At 46.3% G+C, this 17,015-nt stretch overlaps 1 protein-coding gene across 1 annotated transcript in view; it reads left to right on the top strand.

Moving 5' to 3' along the window:
- Grid1 (glutamate ionotropic receptor delta type subunit 1) overlaps nucleotides 1–17,015 on the top strand; it is a 719,620-nt gene that overhangs the window by 459,053 nt on the left and 243,552 nt on the right. The window contains exons 7-8 of the mRNA XM_004641224.2: nucleotides 4,940–5,101; nucleotides 6,550–6,669. Coding sequence (XP_004641281.1) covers nucleotides 4,940–5,101; nucleotides 6,550–6,669 — 282 coding nt within the window. The remainder of the gene's footprint in view (nucleotides 1–4,939; nucleotides 5,102–6,549; nucleotides 6,670–17,015) is intronic.

Below are 17,015 nucleotides of genomic sequence, written 5' to 3'. Positions count from 1 at the left end.
TCTGTCTGTTTCTTTGTCTTGCTCTCTCGCTCTCTCTTCCTTTCTCTCTGTACCAGGGATCAAACTCAGGACCTTGTGCTTGCTGGGCAGGTGCTTATACCACTGAGCTATCTCCCCAGCCCTTTCTGTTTCTCTGAGGACCCAGCTCCTAACTACATGGCTAACTGAAGGTAAACATTTCTGCCTTGCCTGGATCTCCCACACGTGTGGAGATGCATAGCTTTAGGTTCTGTTTGGAGATGAACAGGCTTACATGGAGTCCATCTTTGTAGAGGTCCTGAGCCTTCCCAGCATGGCCTTTGTTCACCAGTAAATTTTTTCTGGACAGACTCTGCAAATATCTTGATATCTCTCTACTTTGGTGTTTGCATCTAAAAAGTGATTTAGAACTAGTCACTCAGCTTAGTTCATCCCAGAAACACAGATGTAAGGGCTTGCTGTGTGACCGTGTTTAGATTAGATGTCTCCCAAATGCTCTTTCTTACGTCCCATTGAGCCTCTTCAACTGGAAAGTTTTCATTTTCATTTTATAGCGTTTTATTCTGTTAGGGCAAATGGCATGTGCAAAGATCCAGAGGCCTTAGAAAGCAATGTGTCTGTGTCTAAGACTGAGGGCATGCAGTACTGGGAGGAGAGGGCAGCCACTGGGGCAGTCTTTAGAGATGCCCTGCGGTGGGAGTGTATCTCAGAAGATGCCTGTGCACGGTGTAGAGGAAGGGCTTGAGGAAGGGATGAGGCTGTCCCAGCCATGCAGGGGCAGTGTTAGGGGACAGCTTGGAGGGGAAGCTCCTGCCCAGAGTAGAAGCCACACAGGATCCCAGTGTTCCTTTCAGAGACCAAGGAGAAGAGGATGAGAGGAGTTATCAGGTACTAGTTCATTCCCCTAATAGTTCTGTGTGTCACAATCTTGCTAGGCTCCAGTCACTGGGGATAGTCCCTAGAAGCCCACAGCTCACCCCATTAAAGTCAGGCGCTCCTCAGGCCCCTTATTTGTTCCTTCCATTCTTTTAGAAATAAAAAAATGCACGCAGAGAGCTCAGAACAGTCTTAGTGCACAGAGCTGCTGCCATCTGCACGTGACAGGGAGTCAGTGGGGGCTGCCATGGCACGCTGCACCTCACCAGGGGTCCAGATCACTGTATTTTATTGCCATCAAGATAAAACCTAAGATGATTAAATGGTTTTCTCCATTATCATTCAGCAGTTACATGTGACTGGAGATTTAATTTGGCCCATTCAGTGGATATTGAATTTATTGAATACATGCTGAAATCATGCTCAGTCAAAGGCACTAGGGCTTAGCAGTGGGCAATCTGGCCCAGGTTGGGGGGAATCCAGAGCCATTAGGGGTCCTGTCAGGACCGCCAGCCTGAGCTGCACACATGGTCATGTGGAAGTTGGCCCTACAAAATGAGTGAGGGATAAGAATTAAATCTCTAGGGTGGCCAATGAGCCAGGCCCCTCCGGGTCTCAGCCCACTTACAGTACTGTCTCCAGGCTTGTGGGAGAGCAGCTTCTTACCAGAAGAGGGGAAGCATAAGTAGGGTAGGTCAAAACAGTTCCAAGGGAGGATCGGAAAGATGTTTTGAGAAGAATGTAAATAAGAAGAAATGAAGGAGACTGTGTCCCAATTGAAAGCTATCTGTTTTCTCTGCCTTTTTTTTATATTTCTCTCGCAGTGAAACACAATTAATATGCACCTTCTTAGCAGAAGACCCCTTCCTCCTTCCTTCCCTCCCTCCCATCAGCCACTCATCTATTCATTCTTCTATTCATTCATTTCACCATTATTCCACCCATACACTATTCATGTATCTGTAAGTCCACCCACCCACTCATCGACACATCCATGTGTCCACCAAACCCATCCACCACATCCATCCACCTGTCCATTCATGTTTTTCTTCACACACTTATGCCTGCTACTCATTCATCCACTGAACACTTATTGAGCACCACCCATGTGCTCTTGTTGGTGATGGAATCTAGGAATAAGTGCTTAAGCACCTCAGAGATCTGTGAGGCAAATGCATTTATGAACTGACCGTGTACAGTATACATGGGGGAGGGTGTGCCCCGTATGACTTAGGATTTGTGGCAGGCCTATCTATGCCCGAGGAGAGCATCACTCCAGCTTATTTTTTTGAACTAGCATGTGTCCTCCCTCCCAAGCAGACACACTTAGGGGAGGGCTGAGGGCTACTTTCTGCTTTTTCTTCTCCATTTCAGGCCTCTCTGAATCCCTAGGTTTGTTGAGTACCTTAAATCTTTGTGAATAGAAGAACTGAATGGAAAAAGGGAAATTCTAGGGTGCTGCTCTGCGCCAGAGAAGTATTGTGGGCTCTGCCCTGATATTCAAGTGTGGGGGTCAGTGGCGCCGGGGGTCAGAGCATCCCAGCTGACTTAGTGGCACCCGTTCTGGCTGGGAGTTCCATGAGTGTGTGGAGAATTCTTCAGATTGTCAAGGACTCTTGGCTTCAAGTTATCCTTTTGGACAAAAATCAAATAAATCTAAAAACCTAAGCCAACTCCTAAGAGGCTTTTATTCTCTTATAACAACATCCCTATTATGAGTGTATAGTCCAGAGAGGAGAAGGAATGTGGAAGTGATTTCACAGCGATGGGACTGTGAGGGCTGGGGGGCTGGCAAGAACAGGGAGGTCACTGGTCCTGTCATTGTGTAAATGCTCCCCCAAGCGACAAGTGCCAGGGGCACAATTCTGTCTCATTGTCCCCTGTGGGAATGGGGTCAGCTTCCCTATGCCCATTGAAGGGAGCAGCTCTGCTCTTGCTTTATTTTATTGTTTGTTTTTTTTTTTCATTTTGTGTATTTGGTACAGGATATCACTATGCAGCTTGAACTCATAATGATCCTCTTGTTTTTAGCCTCCCCAGCACTTGAGATTATAGGCATGCGCCACCGCACCCAGACTCAGTCACTGGCTCAGCATACCTGGGGGTGGGGCTAGTGTGGTGGCATGTGGGTCTGGGGACTGAACCTTGGTCCCTGAGCTTGCCAAAGCAGGCCCTCAACCCACTGAGCTATCTCGCCAGCCCAGCTCTGCTCTTGAATGTTAGCTGGGCACTGGCTTACTGCGTCCCCATGGCCCGAGATCCTGGTCTCCGTTGGCAGTGGTCATCATCCAGGCCCCCTCCCCCTGCTTCTGCAGCGTCTGTCTGTCCTCATCTCATTTCTCACACCTCTGCTGTGGGAGGTGTCTGCAGGGCTCATGGAACACAGCGAGGACACAGGACAGTGCCCTTCAGCAGTGGCCACTTGGAGGCCAGCAGGCTGCTCTGCTTGGGTGTGTCATGGTAAAAGTGACATGTGAGAGTTGGCATGAGCTGCTGCTGGATAGCAGTAGTGCAGCAGATGTTTCCTGAATCCTCCTCCTCCTCGTGGCCCATCTTTGACTTCTGCTTCACTGTGGGGATGCTTCCTACCACCCAGGCTCTTATCTGGGGCAGGCAGACCAAGATGAAGAAGAAAAGTGAGTCAGAGAGTGGGGCATGGACATAGGGGCTCATGGGGGAGCAGGTGCTGAGGTTGGGGGTCGCAGTGGCTGGGCCTGCAGCCCACAGAGCCTGTCTGATCTTCCCAGGAGTCCTTCCAGGCCCTCATAGTATCCTTTCTCTGTGCTGCATTGTTGTTGTGGTGTATTTTTAGCAGAATCCTTGATGCTTGGGGGTGCAGAGTCTTGTCCCCTTGACCCACTTTGGCTGACTGTCCTTTGTACAGCAGTTACCAGTGAGGGGCCCCAGCCTGACTGAGGCTGGAGGTCACCTCTCCTCCACCACCTGTCCTCCTCTTCTTTATCTTGGGCTTCAGTGTCCCCTTGGAGGCCTGGTGTCATGTGGGGGGACGTCTGAGACCAGGGCTGCCTCTGCCCCTTTCTGGTCCTGAGAATCTAGTGGCAGGGACACTTTTCCCATCCCCAGGCCCTGCAGCCCGGTTTGTCCCCACACTGCCAGGCCACTCTTCACATTGCCGCCTATCCTCTCACACAAGGCTTTACCTTTGGAGGCTCTGGGATGGGGCTGTTTCGCCTCTGCGTCGCTGCAGACGGTCAAGTGATTCACAAATCTCAGATGTGTTCCCTGGACGGCAGTGCTGGGGTCGCTGCCACTTCTTCATGCCACATGGACACACAGGCCCCACCACTCTCCTGAGCAGCAGGAACTAGCGTGGTCTTTGTGACCCCCCACGTCTGGTCACTAGAACCCCCAGTGGCACCCTTCTTCCTGCAGCCCTCTCTGCCGTTCCCCTTAGTGTGTCACCTGAGGCTCTGTGTATCCCTGCTTTTGTTAGTCTGGCTAACTGTACCATTGACATCATCACATTAAACTGTGTTGTCTTCTAGCCCAGGAATCGGCCAGCTTTAGAAATGGGGTGAATCGAACACATTGCCATTTTGGTGATATTCCGGCAGTGCAAGACCACACCCATCTGTTGCTCTGTTGTCTTGGGCTGTTCTCAGGTTACAACAGCGAGTTACAAATGACACTGGGAGGCCCTTAAAGCCTAAAATCTTTTCCACCTGGTTCCTGACAGAAAACCCCAGTAGAGCCTATGCTCGTTGGGCGTGCTCCTCTATACTTTCATGCCTTTGCAAGTACCTTTCCTTCCCTTTATCCCACTGAGCCCGCTGCCAGTCCTGCCTGCCATCCTTTGCTAAGTGAGTGTGTCAGTTTCCTGCTGCTGCTTACACTAGTTGTCTTTGTTGGTGGATGGACCCGCCTCCCACTGCCATCCAAGATGCAGTGGCAGGTTTTATCGTACAGGAGCTCCAGCATCTACAGGGCTGTGGAACAAGCACCAGGAAGCCAGGGACTCATGGCACAATATTGGTCTCCACTTCGTTGTGCTGTATCCCATGTTGCCCTGCTTTCTGTCTCTGCAGATCCACCGATGAGACTCTCACTGCCTTTGTCTTTGCAGATCTCCAACCTGTACCTGTACGACAGTGTTCTGATGCTGGCCAACGCCTTTCACAGGAAGTTAGAGGACCGGAAGTGGCACAGCATGGCGAGTCTTAACTGTATACGGAAGTCTACCAAGCCATGGAATGGAGGGAGGTCCATGCTGGACACAATCAAAAAGGTCTGTGTGTGTGTGTGTGTGTGTGTGTGTGTGTGTGTGTGAGGAACATACCCTCTTGGTGGTCCAAAGCTGGGGACAGATGCCTCCTTGTCCTCCAGCTCTCTGCCCATCCAGCAGCTGGCCTGAAGTTGGGACCTTTCTAGGGGTGTCTTCAGTCCACTCTGGACTTCTCCCTGTTACTCTTCTTGTGCCTGCATTTGAAAGCTGGGGGAGCTGTGGTTCGAGGATGTGCGATTACTGTGATCTCCACTCTAATATAAGGACACTGGGCTTCAAGATTCAATCACCAATAAGAAAATTGTGCAGGTAGCTGCCTATCTTGTATGCCAGATACCCCTCTGTGCAGGCCGCTGTCCTCTGTGAGATCGGTCTCCATTGGCACCGCCATGTGCTGATCAGCCGGGTCCTCAGCACATATATGAGTGTGCACATGTGTGGGTGTGCATGTGTGTGGACACACACCTTGTGTGTGATGTGTGTCATGTTTAGGAGGAAATGAATTGGGTAATTCATGCAAGACTTGTTAGAGGGAATTGGTTGTTACGGGCTTCAAAAGAGCATTTAGGGAAATTTATAGTGTTAGGGGTTTTAGTCGCAAGAAATTGTGCATGATCTCAATAGAAGTGAACCTGTTCTGGTGTTGGATTAAATTTATTGCAGATCAGGACAGAGTGGGGCCTTTTGTGGACCACCTTAGTCTCTGGGGATCTCCCACGGGGCTTAATACTAGGTGATATCTTCATCCCAGGTTAGAAGACAGCAGGGTGGCCAGGGACTCACCAGAGCTCATCAGTCCCTACTGCCTGCTGCTCCATGGACGCCCCTGAATCTGTGGAGAGGGGTGTGCAGCTGGCAGTCACCACAGCTAGTCCTTCGTCGCTGTGCTCTGTACATCTGGTCTCCTCTGGTGCTGGGGGCTCTTTGATGTGGATCTGATTAACTTCAGGCTGAAGCTGGGAGATTAGCAATGATTTGCCCCAGGTGGCGTATGTCTCAAAGTAGGGCTGGAGTAGTGCTTATATCTGTTGCTCTGCAAATTATAGCCATGCGTTAGACGTGGCTTTGGATGACTCGTGGCCTCTGTTTGGTTAGGATAAGAGAAGCCCCTGGAGCAGGTTTCAAGGTCAGACCAGTTGTGCTGGGAGAGAGGTGGGCTGTCAGTCTTTAATCCCATGGTTTGCATGGTGCCTGGCACAGAGCAGGGGCTGCACATGTACTGACGGCAGGAAGATCAAACGCAAGCCGGCCAGCCAGTGGTCTGAAAACCACTGATACTGCTCTGAGTCGGACTGCCAGCCATGGAGTCTTTGTTACAGGTTGTCGACAGCCCCCTCGTAACCCTCGTAACTCCCCTTTTGGAGACCTTTTCCTTCTCCAAAAGGGTGATTATATCCCTTACCCCAGCCCTATTTCCCCAGCCTCCAATGGCCTCTCCTCTTCTCCTGCAGGGCCACATCACCGGCCTCACAGGAGTGATGGAGTTTCGGGAGGACAGCTCGAATCCCTATGTCCAGTTTGAAATCCTCGGCACGACCTATAGTGAGACCTTTGGTAAAGACATGCGCAAGGTAAGTCTCGGAAGCCTTAGAGTCCTTGCCTTCCTATGGCACCACTGAAGACAGCAGTGGCCCCAGGACTCTGGTTCCTAGCAAGTTTTGACTGGTGTGGAAAGCCCATCTCCTGCTCTTTCTGTCCCTCCTGCTGCTGCTGCTGCTGTTGCACATGATGCTGGCGTTTAGGGAGCATGCTAAGCAGGGGTTGTAGAGAGATTTCCAGACAGGAAGTGCCATTTATGCAGCTTTTGTGAGTCCTGGAGGGGCCCCTAGGAGCCACTGAGCCACTTCTGGTTTGTAGTGCTCCTTGTACTACTAGGGGTCACCCTTTGGAGGTTGGAAGGGGCACTGTTTTCCCAGAGAGGTGAAGTCAGCTCAGCTGTGGGGACAAGTGTGACTGTGTGATCTGTGATCTGTGCCCTCCATGCCCAAGAGTGAAAGAAGGGCATGAAGAGAAAACTGAGTTCCAAGAGGGGGCAGGGGCAAGTGCTGGAGCCCAGGGGAGAGGCAATGAGAGCCAGATGCGCAGAGTAACCCAGGGTGAGACGGGGGCTTGCTTCACTCTTGGTGCAGATGGAGGGCCGGGGGTGTCTTCCCAGTGACATGTTGCCTCCTCTTCCTCCCCTCTTGGGCATGGAGGACAGCTTCTCAGGATGAAGGGAAGTGTGAAAGTAAAAATATCATCAAGCCATGTGTCAGCCATCTGGCCTTTTATCCAGAGTGGAGATCCCTAAAGGTAAGGGAGAGACCTCTGGGGCAAACAGTCTAATAGGGTTTGGAACCAAGACATCAATATGACAAGGAACAGGTTGGAATAATTATCCAAATGAGGGACCTTGGCTATAGTCACTGTGATCAGTATGGAGCGGATGATGGTTGTGCAGGTAAGGGCAGTGGCCTGGCCAACGCAGCTGGCTTGGCTGCATTCCCAGAAAGGACCCATGTGCTTGCTGGGCCAGAGAAGGGAGTACTACATGGTGTGGAGCAGCCATAGGTTTCGGACTTCTTGAGAAAGAATGAAAGCATTCACTGATTGCATGTACTCACGCACGGGCTTGTGCAGTAATGTACATGCTCAAACATATACACGTCCACAGACTTGACAGGAGGATGCTTCCATTAATGACAGTGCTCTGGAGGTGAAAGACAGTCCTTGCAGGTAACAAACTCTTAGCAAGGACTAGATAAAGACCCTTTTCAGCTCTGTACTCCTGGCTGGGCAGTACAGAGACAGACAGTGCTTAAGGGCACTGAGAATCTGGGGGTAGGAGACTGTTGATTTTTGTTACTGTACAACCAGAGTAGAAGGAAGCATGCTCATAGGAGGCATGAGAGTTGCAGAACAGGGAGAGATCCTGGATGACTTCCCAGGTAGCCTGGGGTCCCTGTATGGGAGGGACGGTGGAGCACTTCCTGCCCACCTAGTGATGGATGTTAGAGTCACAGGCTGGTCATGCAACTTCTAGGAAATCCCATATGTTGTGATGCGATGGCCAGCACCCAGGGCTCCCTCAGATCTAGGAGCCTCAAGTTTTACTTGTGGTGCCATGCAGGGAGTGTAGACTACCCCGGTACACTCCATGGGGCCACAGCATGATCTACAATGTGAAAGGATGCCTGTTAGGGATGCCTCATCCTGGGAGGCTTGGCTGGGGGCTGCAGATGGTGTTCAGTGGTGGTGTGGGTCATGACCACAAGGGAAACAAGCTGTGTTGGGACTCCTCCGTGTAAGGGGACACATGCAGTCACTGGTGTGATGGAGTTGGCAGAGTGTGGTTGTTGGAATGACCCCTCTTCATCCCTGAGAGTTCCTCTGTGGCCCTGGCTGCTGCCTCCTTTGCTACCCTGCGACCTCCTTTCAGCTCCATTCTGACACCAAGGTCCCCACTGTCAGCAGCATGTGGGTAGCAGGGGTCCCAGTTTCCTCTGAGCAGCAGACACTCCAACCCCAGACCTGACACCCCACTGACCACTCCAGGTGTCCCAGAGGGGGAGGGAGGAGCTGTGTCCTTTACTTCCTGTTGCAGGTGTCTGGGTCTTCTGTGTTGCCAAGGCAACGCTCCTCAAAAACCCCGAAGCCAATGGGAGCTGGAATCTCAGTCTAAGGAGCTTCTGAGCAGGAGGCCAGAATGTAATTGAGTTGGAAGGGAAGCTGATTTTCAAGTGGGCTTTATTTTAAAATGTATCCTTTTGTCATTTAAAAATCTGCCCTTAATAACTGCATATCCCAGTTGTTATCTGTCTGCCTTGTGGCTTATCTCTGGTAAGGAGAAGTTCTCTGGAAGGCAGGGAATGGGATTTATCCTAGCAAATGTTTGTCATTTGGGCCCAGTGTGCACAGGAATGTGAACTGGGGGCTTGGAGGTGGTTTCTGGATGAAGCAAAGGGCACGGATTAGGACCTCGCCTCAGCCGCAGGCAGCTTTTGAAGGCAGAGCTGACTTGTGGCTTTCAGTGGAAGGGCTGGGAATGTAGGGTGACTTAATGGATAACACAAGGATATTGAAATAAACTGGGAACATGGAGCTGGGCAGCAGATTTGAGGGTAGGTTTAGGATCCTGAGCCACACAAAAGAGGGTCAAGATCCCCCTTCTGGGCCCAGCTTTCTGACCATGCCCCTGAAGAGTTGCAAGGGGACCAGCCAGAGAAATTACTGAATGTCCTTGTGCTGGGCAGGGGGTAGGGGGGTCCTCGGAAGATGAAATCTATTTCAATTGAAAAACAACCACAACAAATGAAACGACACAAAAACCCAGCCATTTGTTGAAGATTGAAACCAAGAGAGATCATTTAAATTAGGGAGCAAATGGATATTTTTCTTAATCTAAATACCCTGGAGGGAAATTCCAAGGAGGGTGAGTCATCCAGACGTTTTAGATTAAGAGGCACCAAGAGACTATGGATTACTCAGCCCCTGCATAGTGGGGAAGGAGTGGGTGAGCGCCTTTCGCTGCAGGGTGCTGGACAAACACTAATTAAATTATCTCATCCGGGAAGTGCATTCTTGTTGAAGGAATGCTGGGCGGCAAAATCAAAGCCCTATGTCACCAGCTTGCTGTGTAAAGCTAGGCAAAAGATCCATGTCTATGTGTTGTACTTGGACCTCCGTGGTGTGGGTTTGCCACCAGGAGCAATGCCTCCTGGGAAGTTGCTTCGGGGCCCCTTGAGGTTGGCAGACATTAATTTTAAGGGGTCTGCACTTCAGCCCACAGGTCCTGTCTTTTCAGTCCACAGACCTTGGAAACAAATTCAGTTCCACAGATTTCTACTTGGCTGTATTTCTCTTTGCTCAGATAGGAATGGTCAAAGGGGGAATCCCAGGAGGTTGTCCATGCAAAGGTCTTTAGCTGGTGGCACAAGCTGGGGCAGGTCTGTTGCAGGACACTGTTCCCAAGGGGGAGGTGTGGGAGAAGCTGTTTGGAATACGACACAAAGTAGCCCAGGAGGAACTGCCCGGATCTATGGGCTGTTTATAAAGGTGCATTCTCCAGGTGGTGGCTCATTCACCTGAGCCCTGTGTTGCTCTTTGCTCTGCCTCTCCTGGGATTTGCAGCCACCCTCTTTTCTGAAACTTGCAGCATCCCAGGCTGCAGCTCCTCACCACGCCATGTGCTGAAGGTAGACGTCAGAGACAGGAGGGCTGCTTGGCAACCCCGAGCAGGTGCAAGTGGGCTCATGCAGCCCCAAGAGCCTGCGTGGTGCCTGGTAGCGGTGCACACTCCTCATAAAGACTACAGGGGTGGGGGGATACAGAAGCTTCACCTTGGAAGAAGATTCACTGTGGGAGGTGTTTTGGTGTCAGAGTGATCAATGGAAGGAGGAAAGCATGGTCGTCTTCCCCCCATCCCCGTCCACTGCTTGGGCTGTGAATCCAGTTTCCCTTAGGAAACATTGTTCCATGATTTGACTGCTGAGCTTGACTGCTCTTCTCTGTGGTGTCGGTGTGGGCACTGGTTTCCTGTTGCTAACATAGGAACTGGGTGCAGTGAAACCCTGGGAAAGTTGCCAGCTGCCCGCACGCTCTCTGAGCCTCATTTCCCAGAGGTAGTGTCCACCTGATTCTTGGGCTCGGGAGGGCACTGCGTTTCCTTGGGAGGGAGGGTGGGGAAGGGTGGAGCATGCATAGGGCCTGCAGATTTGCTTATGGCTTATTTCCTAGGATTCAGGAGTCCCTGGGGGCAGAGTGAACAGGGCTGTTTTCTGCTCCTTTCCAAAGGGAAAATTGAAATAGGACTGGGAGAGGCTGGGGAAGAATTAGTCAGGGGTCTTCAAGCTCCTCTCCTGCATGTGAAGTCTGGTCAAGCAGGATCTTTGGGACTTGGGACAGGGAGACCTGAGGCTCCCTTGGCATTAACTTTTGTCTCCAGCATATCTCAGTAGTTTTCTATAAGTTTTATTTGGGAAACTGAGGCCCAAAAACTAGATAGACTTGATTTTGTAGCACCTGGGGAGCTGCTGTGGCTGGCAGGCAGATGGGTGTGTGTGGGTGTGTGTGTGTGTGTGTGACCACACCCTTTCTGAGCTAGAAGCCGTGAGGCTCTGTGAAGACCCTTTACCCACCTTCCCCTCTGGTCTCCATCTCCTCCCCAGAGCCAACATTGAGGTGTCCATTCCCCTTCCTGTCACCTTTCTCAACCCTTCCTGTTGCCAGAGTCTGTTGACTTCAAGTTCTCCTACTTGGCCTTGCCTCAGTTTCCCTGTCCCAGCAAATGTACCCAAGGAATGGGAGAGTTTCCTTCTCCTTTATAGTTTAAGATGCTACATTTTCTGTCTACTCTGTAATTTTGACTCTCCATAAAAGCCACCTTTAGGCAGGAATCAGATCCCCCACCTTGATGCTGGGCTGGCAGGAGGGCCTCAGGCTGCTGCTAACTGAGAGCAGTTAATTGCTCATCATGCAGCAGTCAGCACGCCATAAGACCCCGTCCTGCCTGGCTTGGAAGTGCATCAGTATATCCTTAACATTCTCCCCTGCATCTGCTAAGCCATGCTGCAAACTGAACCACATTTGCAGAGTCCAGGAGTTCTACATCGTGAGCGAGGCCATGCAGCAAAGGCACCTAGGAGACAGCCTAGCCCTGGTGACACAGCGAAGGCCATTGGTGCCAGGAGCTTCGCAGCAGAGAGGAGGGGGTTGGAGGAGGAGGTGGCCTGAGGACATCCAGCCCTAGCTCTGCTCAGGGCTCCTGTAAGCTGCTGTCACAGACTCCCGGCTGTGCACATCGAGTCGCTAGAGAGAAATGAACTCCAGTCTCTTTGTGGATTAGCATTCTTATAGAGTATTTCCTTGGTAAAATGTCAACTGCTCAGAACCCCTAGCGCAAAAACTGCTTTTGACAGAGCTGAGACTCAAAACAAACATTGCTGTCTCATCTGAGTAAAGGCAGAAGGAAAAGATGCTATTAGTATTTCATTTTAAGTAACATTTCATCAATATATGCTCGTTTAGGGTGGGATGTTTAGAAAATACAGATAAATGAAATGAAGAACATAAAAGCTGCAATCCTTGAACCAAGAAAGAAATAGTGTTTGCACTTCTGGTGCATTTCCTTTAGGGTTTTTCCCCTCTCCATATACAGATAGCAAGAGTGTTATGTGTATTTATCAAATTGTTATTTATTGTACACACATTTTATATCTTGACTTTACCACTTAACACTATATTTGGCGTATTTTCTCGTTTGACTATTCTTTACAAGTATAATTTTTTAATGGGAAAGCATTACTCAACTTACATGGAGCTATCATTTATTTAATCTTCTTATACAATTAATATTCATGCTTTCACCCTACTATTATAGAATGGTGCTATAATGAACATCCAAAATACATACAATTTTAATTACTTATATATTTCTTTATGATATATTTTTTTAAAGAAGTAGATTTTCCATTAAAGGATAGTAATTCTTTTGATGCATTTGATGCATATTTTCAAATTGATTATAGAAAGTTTTGTATTCATCTAGGCATAATATGTGGAAGTCTGTGTTACATCCTATGCATAAATAAAAGATTTATAATTTAGTAGTGATATACAGAATGGTGTTGATAAATTTGCATCTTAAAAATATAATCGTTGATCATTTGCTTTTTACATTTGATAAGTCATAACTCAAGTTCTCTATACTTTTGTATCGAGGGTGAATTTTTTCTTGTCAATTCATGAAACTCCTTCAGAGGAGAATTGATAGTTACTTATGTCAAATATTTTGTCTAGTTAAATTGTTTGCTTTTGAAATAGAAATCTTCACTCTGAGACATTTAAAATTGTATGTGGTTAAATACTTAAATTCTGTTATTTGCAGAATTTTTTGTGTTTGTACTTTTTAGAAAGTTGTATCCAATTTGCAGAATAGATACTATCTTGTTCTTTGTCTTTTTATTTTTTTCAGTAGATACTATTGACTTGTACTTTCTTGTCATTTTTTTATGGTTTGGTTTTCTTTCTGCAAAATCTGCCATCGGCCTCTGATGGATTTTGGATGGCTTGTGATGTGATGGTCTAACTTCTATGTTTTTAACTAACTGATTCTTCCACTACATATATAGTAAAACTTCCTTTACCCATTGCCTTGAATCTCATATTTTATTCTAAGCCACATGAAAATTTGGATATCTCTTTATTGATTTTTTAAGGAAATTCTTAATCTTCTCTCCTTTTTTTCCTTTAGTTTAAAATTAATTCACTTAGTGAATAATTGGAATACACTTGTCTGCATGTAACAGAATGTCCCCTTCATCAATTAAATGATAGAAAGATATCTTCTCACATTGAAAGAGGCCTGGAACTAGACCACGTTTGGTTTGGCCATTTCCAATGTGTAGTGCTCAGATCATAGTCACAGGAACAACCCTAATTTCCTTAGGATTCAAGGGGGTAGCTGTGCCAGTTCCAGTGGTCATACCTAGGAAGATGACAGCATGGGGGAGCAATGTGCATCTTCTCTTTGTGAATGAGACATGCTTTCTTTGGAGTTGATCTTGGCCTCCATTTCAGGTCATAATCATTTTGCTTTCTTTGTGATTGCAGTAGGGGTTTTCCACTGAAATGTACAGGTTATAAGGACATAATTTCTGTCCTGGATTGATATCATCATGTGTCCCCTTCATGACATAGACAAGGGCCTCACTTATTCTTTTGTACTTTGGTGTTATGGCATGTTTCTAGATGTCCCCTCAAAGCCTTATACACTCATAGCTGGGGCTTTTCTGTGGTGACTGGATCTAGGGTATGCGATGCTGCAATTAAAGAAGTGTGATAATTAAACTGGTTTAGTATATTTATAGGAATGAATAACAGAAGGCTTACTCTGAGTATGAGTATGAGTACCTACAGCCAGTAGGCTTGTAGCTTGGATGGGATGAAAGGGAAAGGAGGTTCAGTGCTGCTGCTTGCTGTCTCCTGTCTGCCCTGCCATTGACTGTTTCTTTTCTGCCATACTTGGTTCTAGCTGATTGTGAATTGAAATCTCTATAAAGGTAAACCTCTACAAAGATGAACCTTTTAACTTTGGATGTTGGATATTTTGTCCCAACATCAAGGTAAGTAACTAAGATATTCAGTGGAAAGAACTCTTCAAAATCTGAAAGAACTTGACTATAAACTACTATTGTCTAATTGTTGAATTTGAAAATATTGTATTGATATCCTGGAAAAAAAATTGTTTCTTAGTTTCTACATTTCATGGAGTTATTTTTAGTAATTTACTTCATGGAAAATCTTGCCAAATCCATTACTTAAGGCTTTATAGTATTTATAAAATTATTTTGCAAACATCTGTTGACATATCCCTCTTTTCATTCTTATGTATTTGTGTTGTCTTACTTCATATGTTGGGAATAAATGACAAAGCTTTTAATTGAAATTTTTAAGAATTCAAGTCTACCATCCCTCCAGCATCCTGGAAGCCTTGCTGAGATATAGCCTGTACCCCTACCCTCATGGAAGCTAGGCTGAACTCTGGGCAGCTTCATAGGTCTTCCTGAGCCCTGTCCCATTACTGCTATCATATAAGCATCGCTGATCTGCCAATCAACCCCCATCATTCATGGGAGTCTTGATGAGGTGCAGCCCATTCCCACCTTCTCAGAAGTTTTGTTGAACTTTACCTACCCACACCCAGTTCAGAAGCCAGACTGAGCCCCACACAGTGCCTCTGAGCCCTGATGAATTTTGGGAACTTCAAAAATGTCCAAACAAAAGAGTAAAAGGGAATCTCAGACCTCCAGCCCACCAAGAATAAGAGTCAAAGACATACAAGAACTTGGAAATATCTATCACACATATAATTTCTGAAATGATAGCAGTGGCGGTAAAGAAACGACTCCATCAGGATACAGAAGAAATCAGAACACAGATAATCTTTCAGATAAAAAAGTAAATGACAATAACCATAAAATAATTGCTCAGCACATCTAAAAAAGAGATAGATTTAAAAAAATAGAGGAGACTAGAAAAATGATGAAAACATTGAATGAACAATACAGGAAAGAATTAGAATGCATGAGACAGTTTCAAACAGATATCCAGGAAGTTAAGAATTCCACTGAAAGCTGGCAAAAGAGCTTGAATGAAACCAAAGGTAGACTTTCAGACCTTGAAGGTAGAATTGCAGCTAGTGATCACAAAAGGAAAGGTCTCTTAATAATGACAAAGAACCAGGCAACAACAATGCAAAAGCTGCATGGTGACGCAAAGAAAAACAATGTAAAACTGGAAAGTGTCAAGGAAACAGCAGGAGTCAACACAAATGGAATAAAAAGACTATTTGTATAAGTAGTAGCAAAACATTTCTCAAACATGGGAAATAAATGTGACACACACCTAAGTGAGGCATATAGAACTCTAATTAGCCATAACCAAAATAAATCTATACCCAGACTCATAATAATTGAAATCCCAGTAATTCAGCAAAAGGATAGAAATTTAAAAGCTGTTAGAGAAAAGAAATAGATCACCTATAATGGAAAGCCCATCATAATCACGGCAGATTTTTCAACACAAGCCATCAAGTCAAGGAGAGCAATTGTAGTGAATTATTTCAGGTCCTGAAAGCAAACAACTTCCAACCCAGATTTATGTACCCTAAAAAACTATCACAATTAATAGTGATGGGGCCAGTGAGATAACACAGCGAACTAAAGAGCCTGCTTAGGCAAGCTTAGGCAAGTGCAGGGACTGTCGTTTGATCCTGGCACCACTAGCCATGCCAGCCTGCTCCCCCAGGGTGGGCTGAGCTGGCTACAGAGTCGAGGTGTAATGGTGTACACCTGCAATCCCAGCGCTGGGGAAGCTGAAAACGGGAGGATCACTATGTGTCCAAGCTGTGTAGTGAAACCCTGTAACAACCAAATATATGTATTTAATAGAGAAATAAGATATTTCCATGACAAAGAACAACTGAAGAAGTTCATGACCACCAAACCAACCTTATGAAATGTACTGACAGACATTCTAGAAAGGATGTTCTCCAAAATAGACCATATAATAGCATATAGAATATGCTTACATGTAAAGGAGTTGAAATTATTCCATGCATATTATCTGACCATAGTGCAGTGAAACTGGAAATTATTGACAAAAGAAGTCACAAAAACTCCATGAACAAATGGAAATTAAATAACAGCTTCCCGAGCAATAAGTGGGCCACAGATGAAATTAAAAAAGAAATTAAACAATATTTGCAATCAAGTGAAAATGCAATTCCAATTTCTCAGGGACTGTGGGACACAATGAAAGTAGTCCTAAAAGGAAAATTTAGAGAAAGTACTGTGGTGAATTCTCATATCGGGAAAACAGAACAAGCTTAAATAAACAACCTTAGGCTGTACCTCAAGCTTGTAGAAAAAGAAGAGCAAGTCAAGCCCAGAGCCCAAAGAAGGCAGGAAATTGCAAAGAGAAATAAATGGCAAGGAGTTTAAGAAAATAATACAAAGAATTAATGAATTTATGAGTTGATTCTTTAAAAGAACCAATAAAATTGGCAAACCCCTAACCAACCTTATCAAAAAAGGAAAGAAAAATTCAAAGACTTGCAATAAGGAATGAAAATGGTGATATCACTACAGATCCTATAGAAATTCAGAAGATCATCAATACCTGCTTCAAAATCTTTACTCATATAGGATGCAAAATATAGAAGAAATGCAGAGGTTCCTAGATATATACTAATTGCCAATGCTGAATCAAGAAGGTATAAAAATTAGTCAGTGAAATTGAAAATATAATTGAAAACTTACCAACAAAGAAAAGCTTGTATATTGATGGACATGCAGCTGAATTCTACAAGAAATTTAGTGAAGATTTAATGCCAGTTCTTCTGAAATTCTTCAATGAAATGGAAAGAGAAGCCATTCCA

The sequence above is a fragment of the Octodon degus genome, unplaced genomic scaffold (genome assembly GCF_000260255.1).
Source record: "Octodon degus isolate 3935 unplaced genomic scaffold, OctDeg1.0 scaffold00132, whole genome shotgun sequence".
NCBI classification, from domain to species: domain Eukaryota; kingdom Metazoa; phylum Chordata; class Mammalia; order Rodentia; family Octodontidae; genus Octodon; species Octodon degus.
Note: the sequence above shows the minus strand (reverse complement) of the source record. Positions and strands in the feature narration are given on the sequence as shown.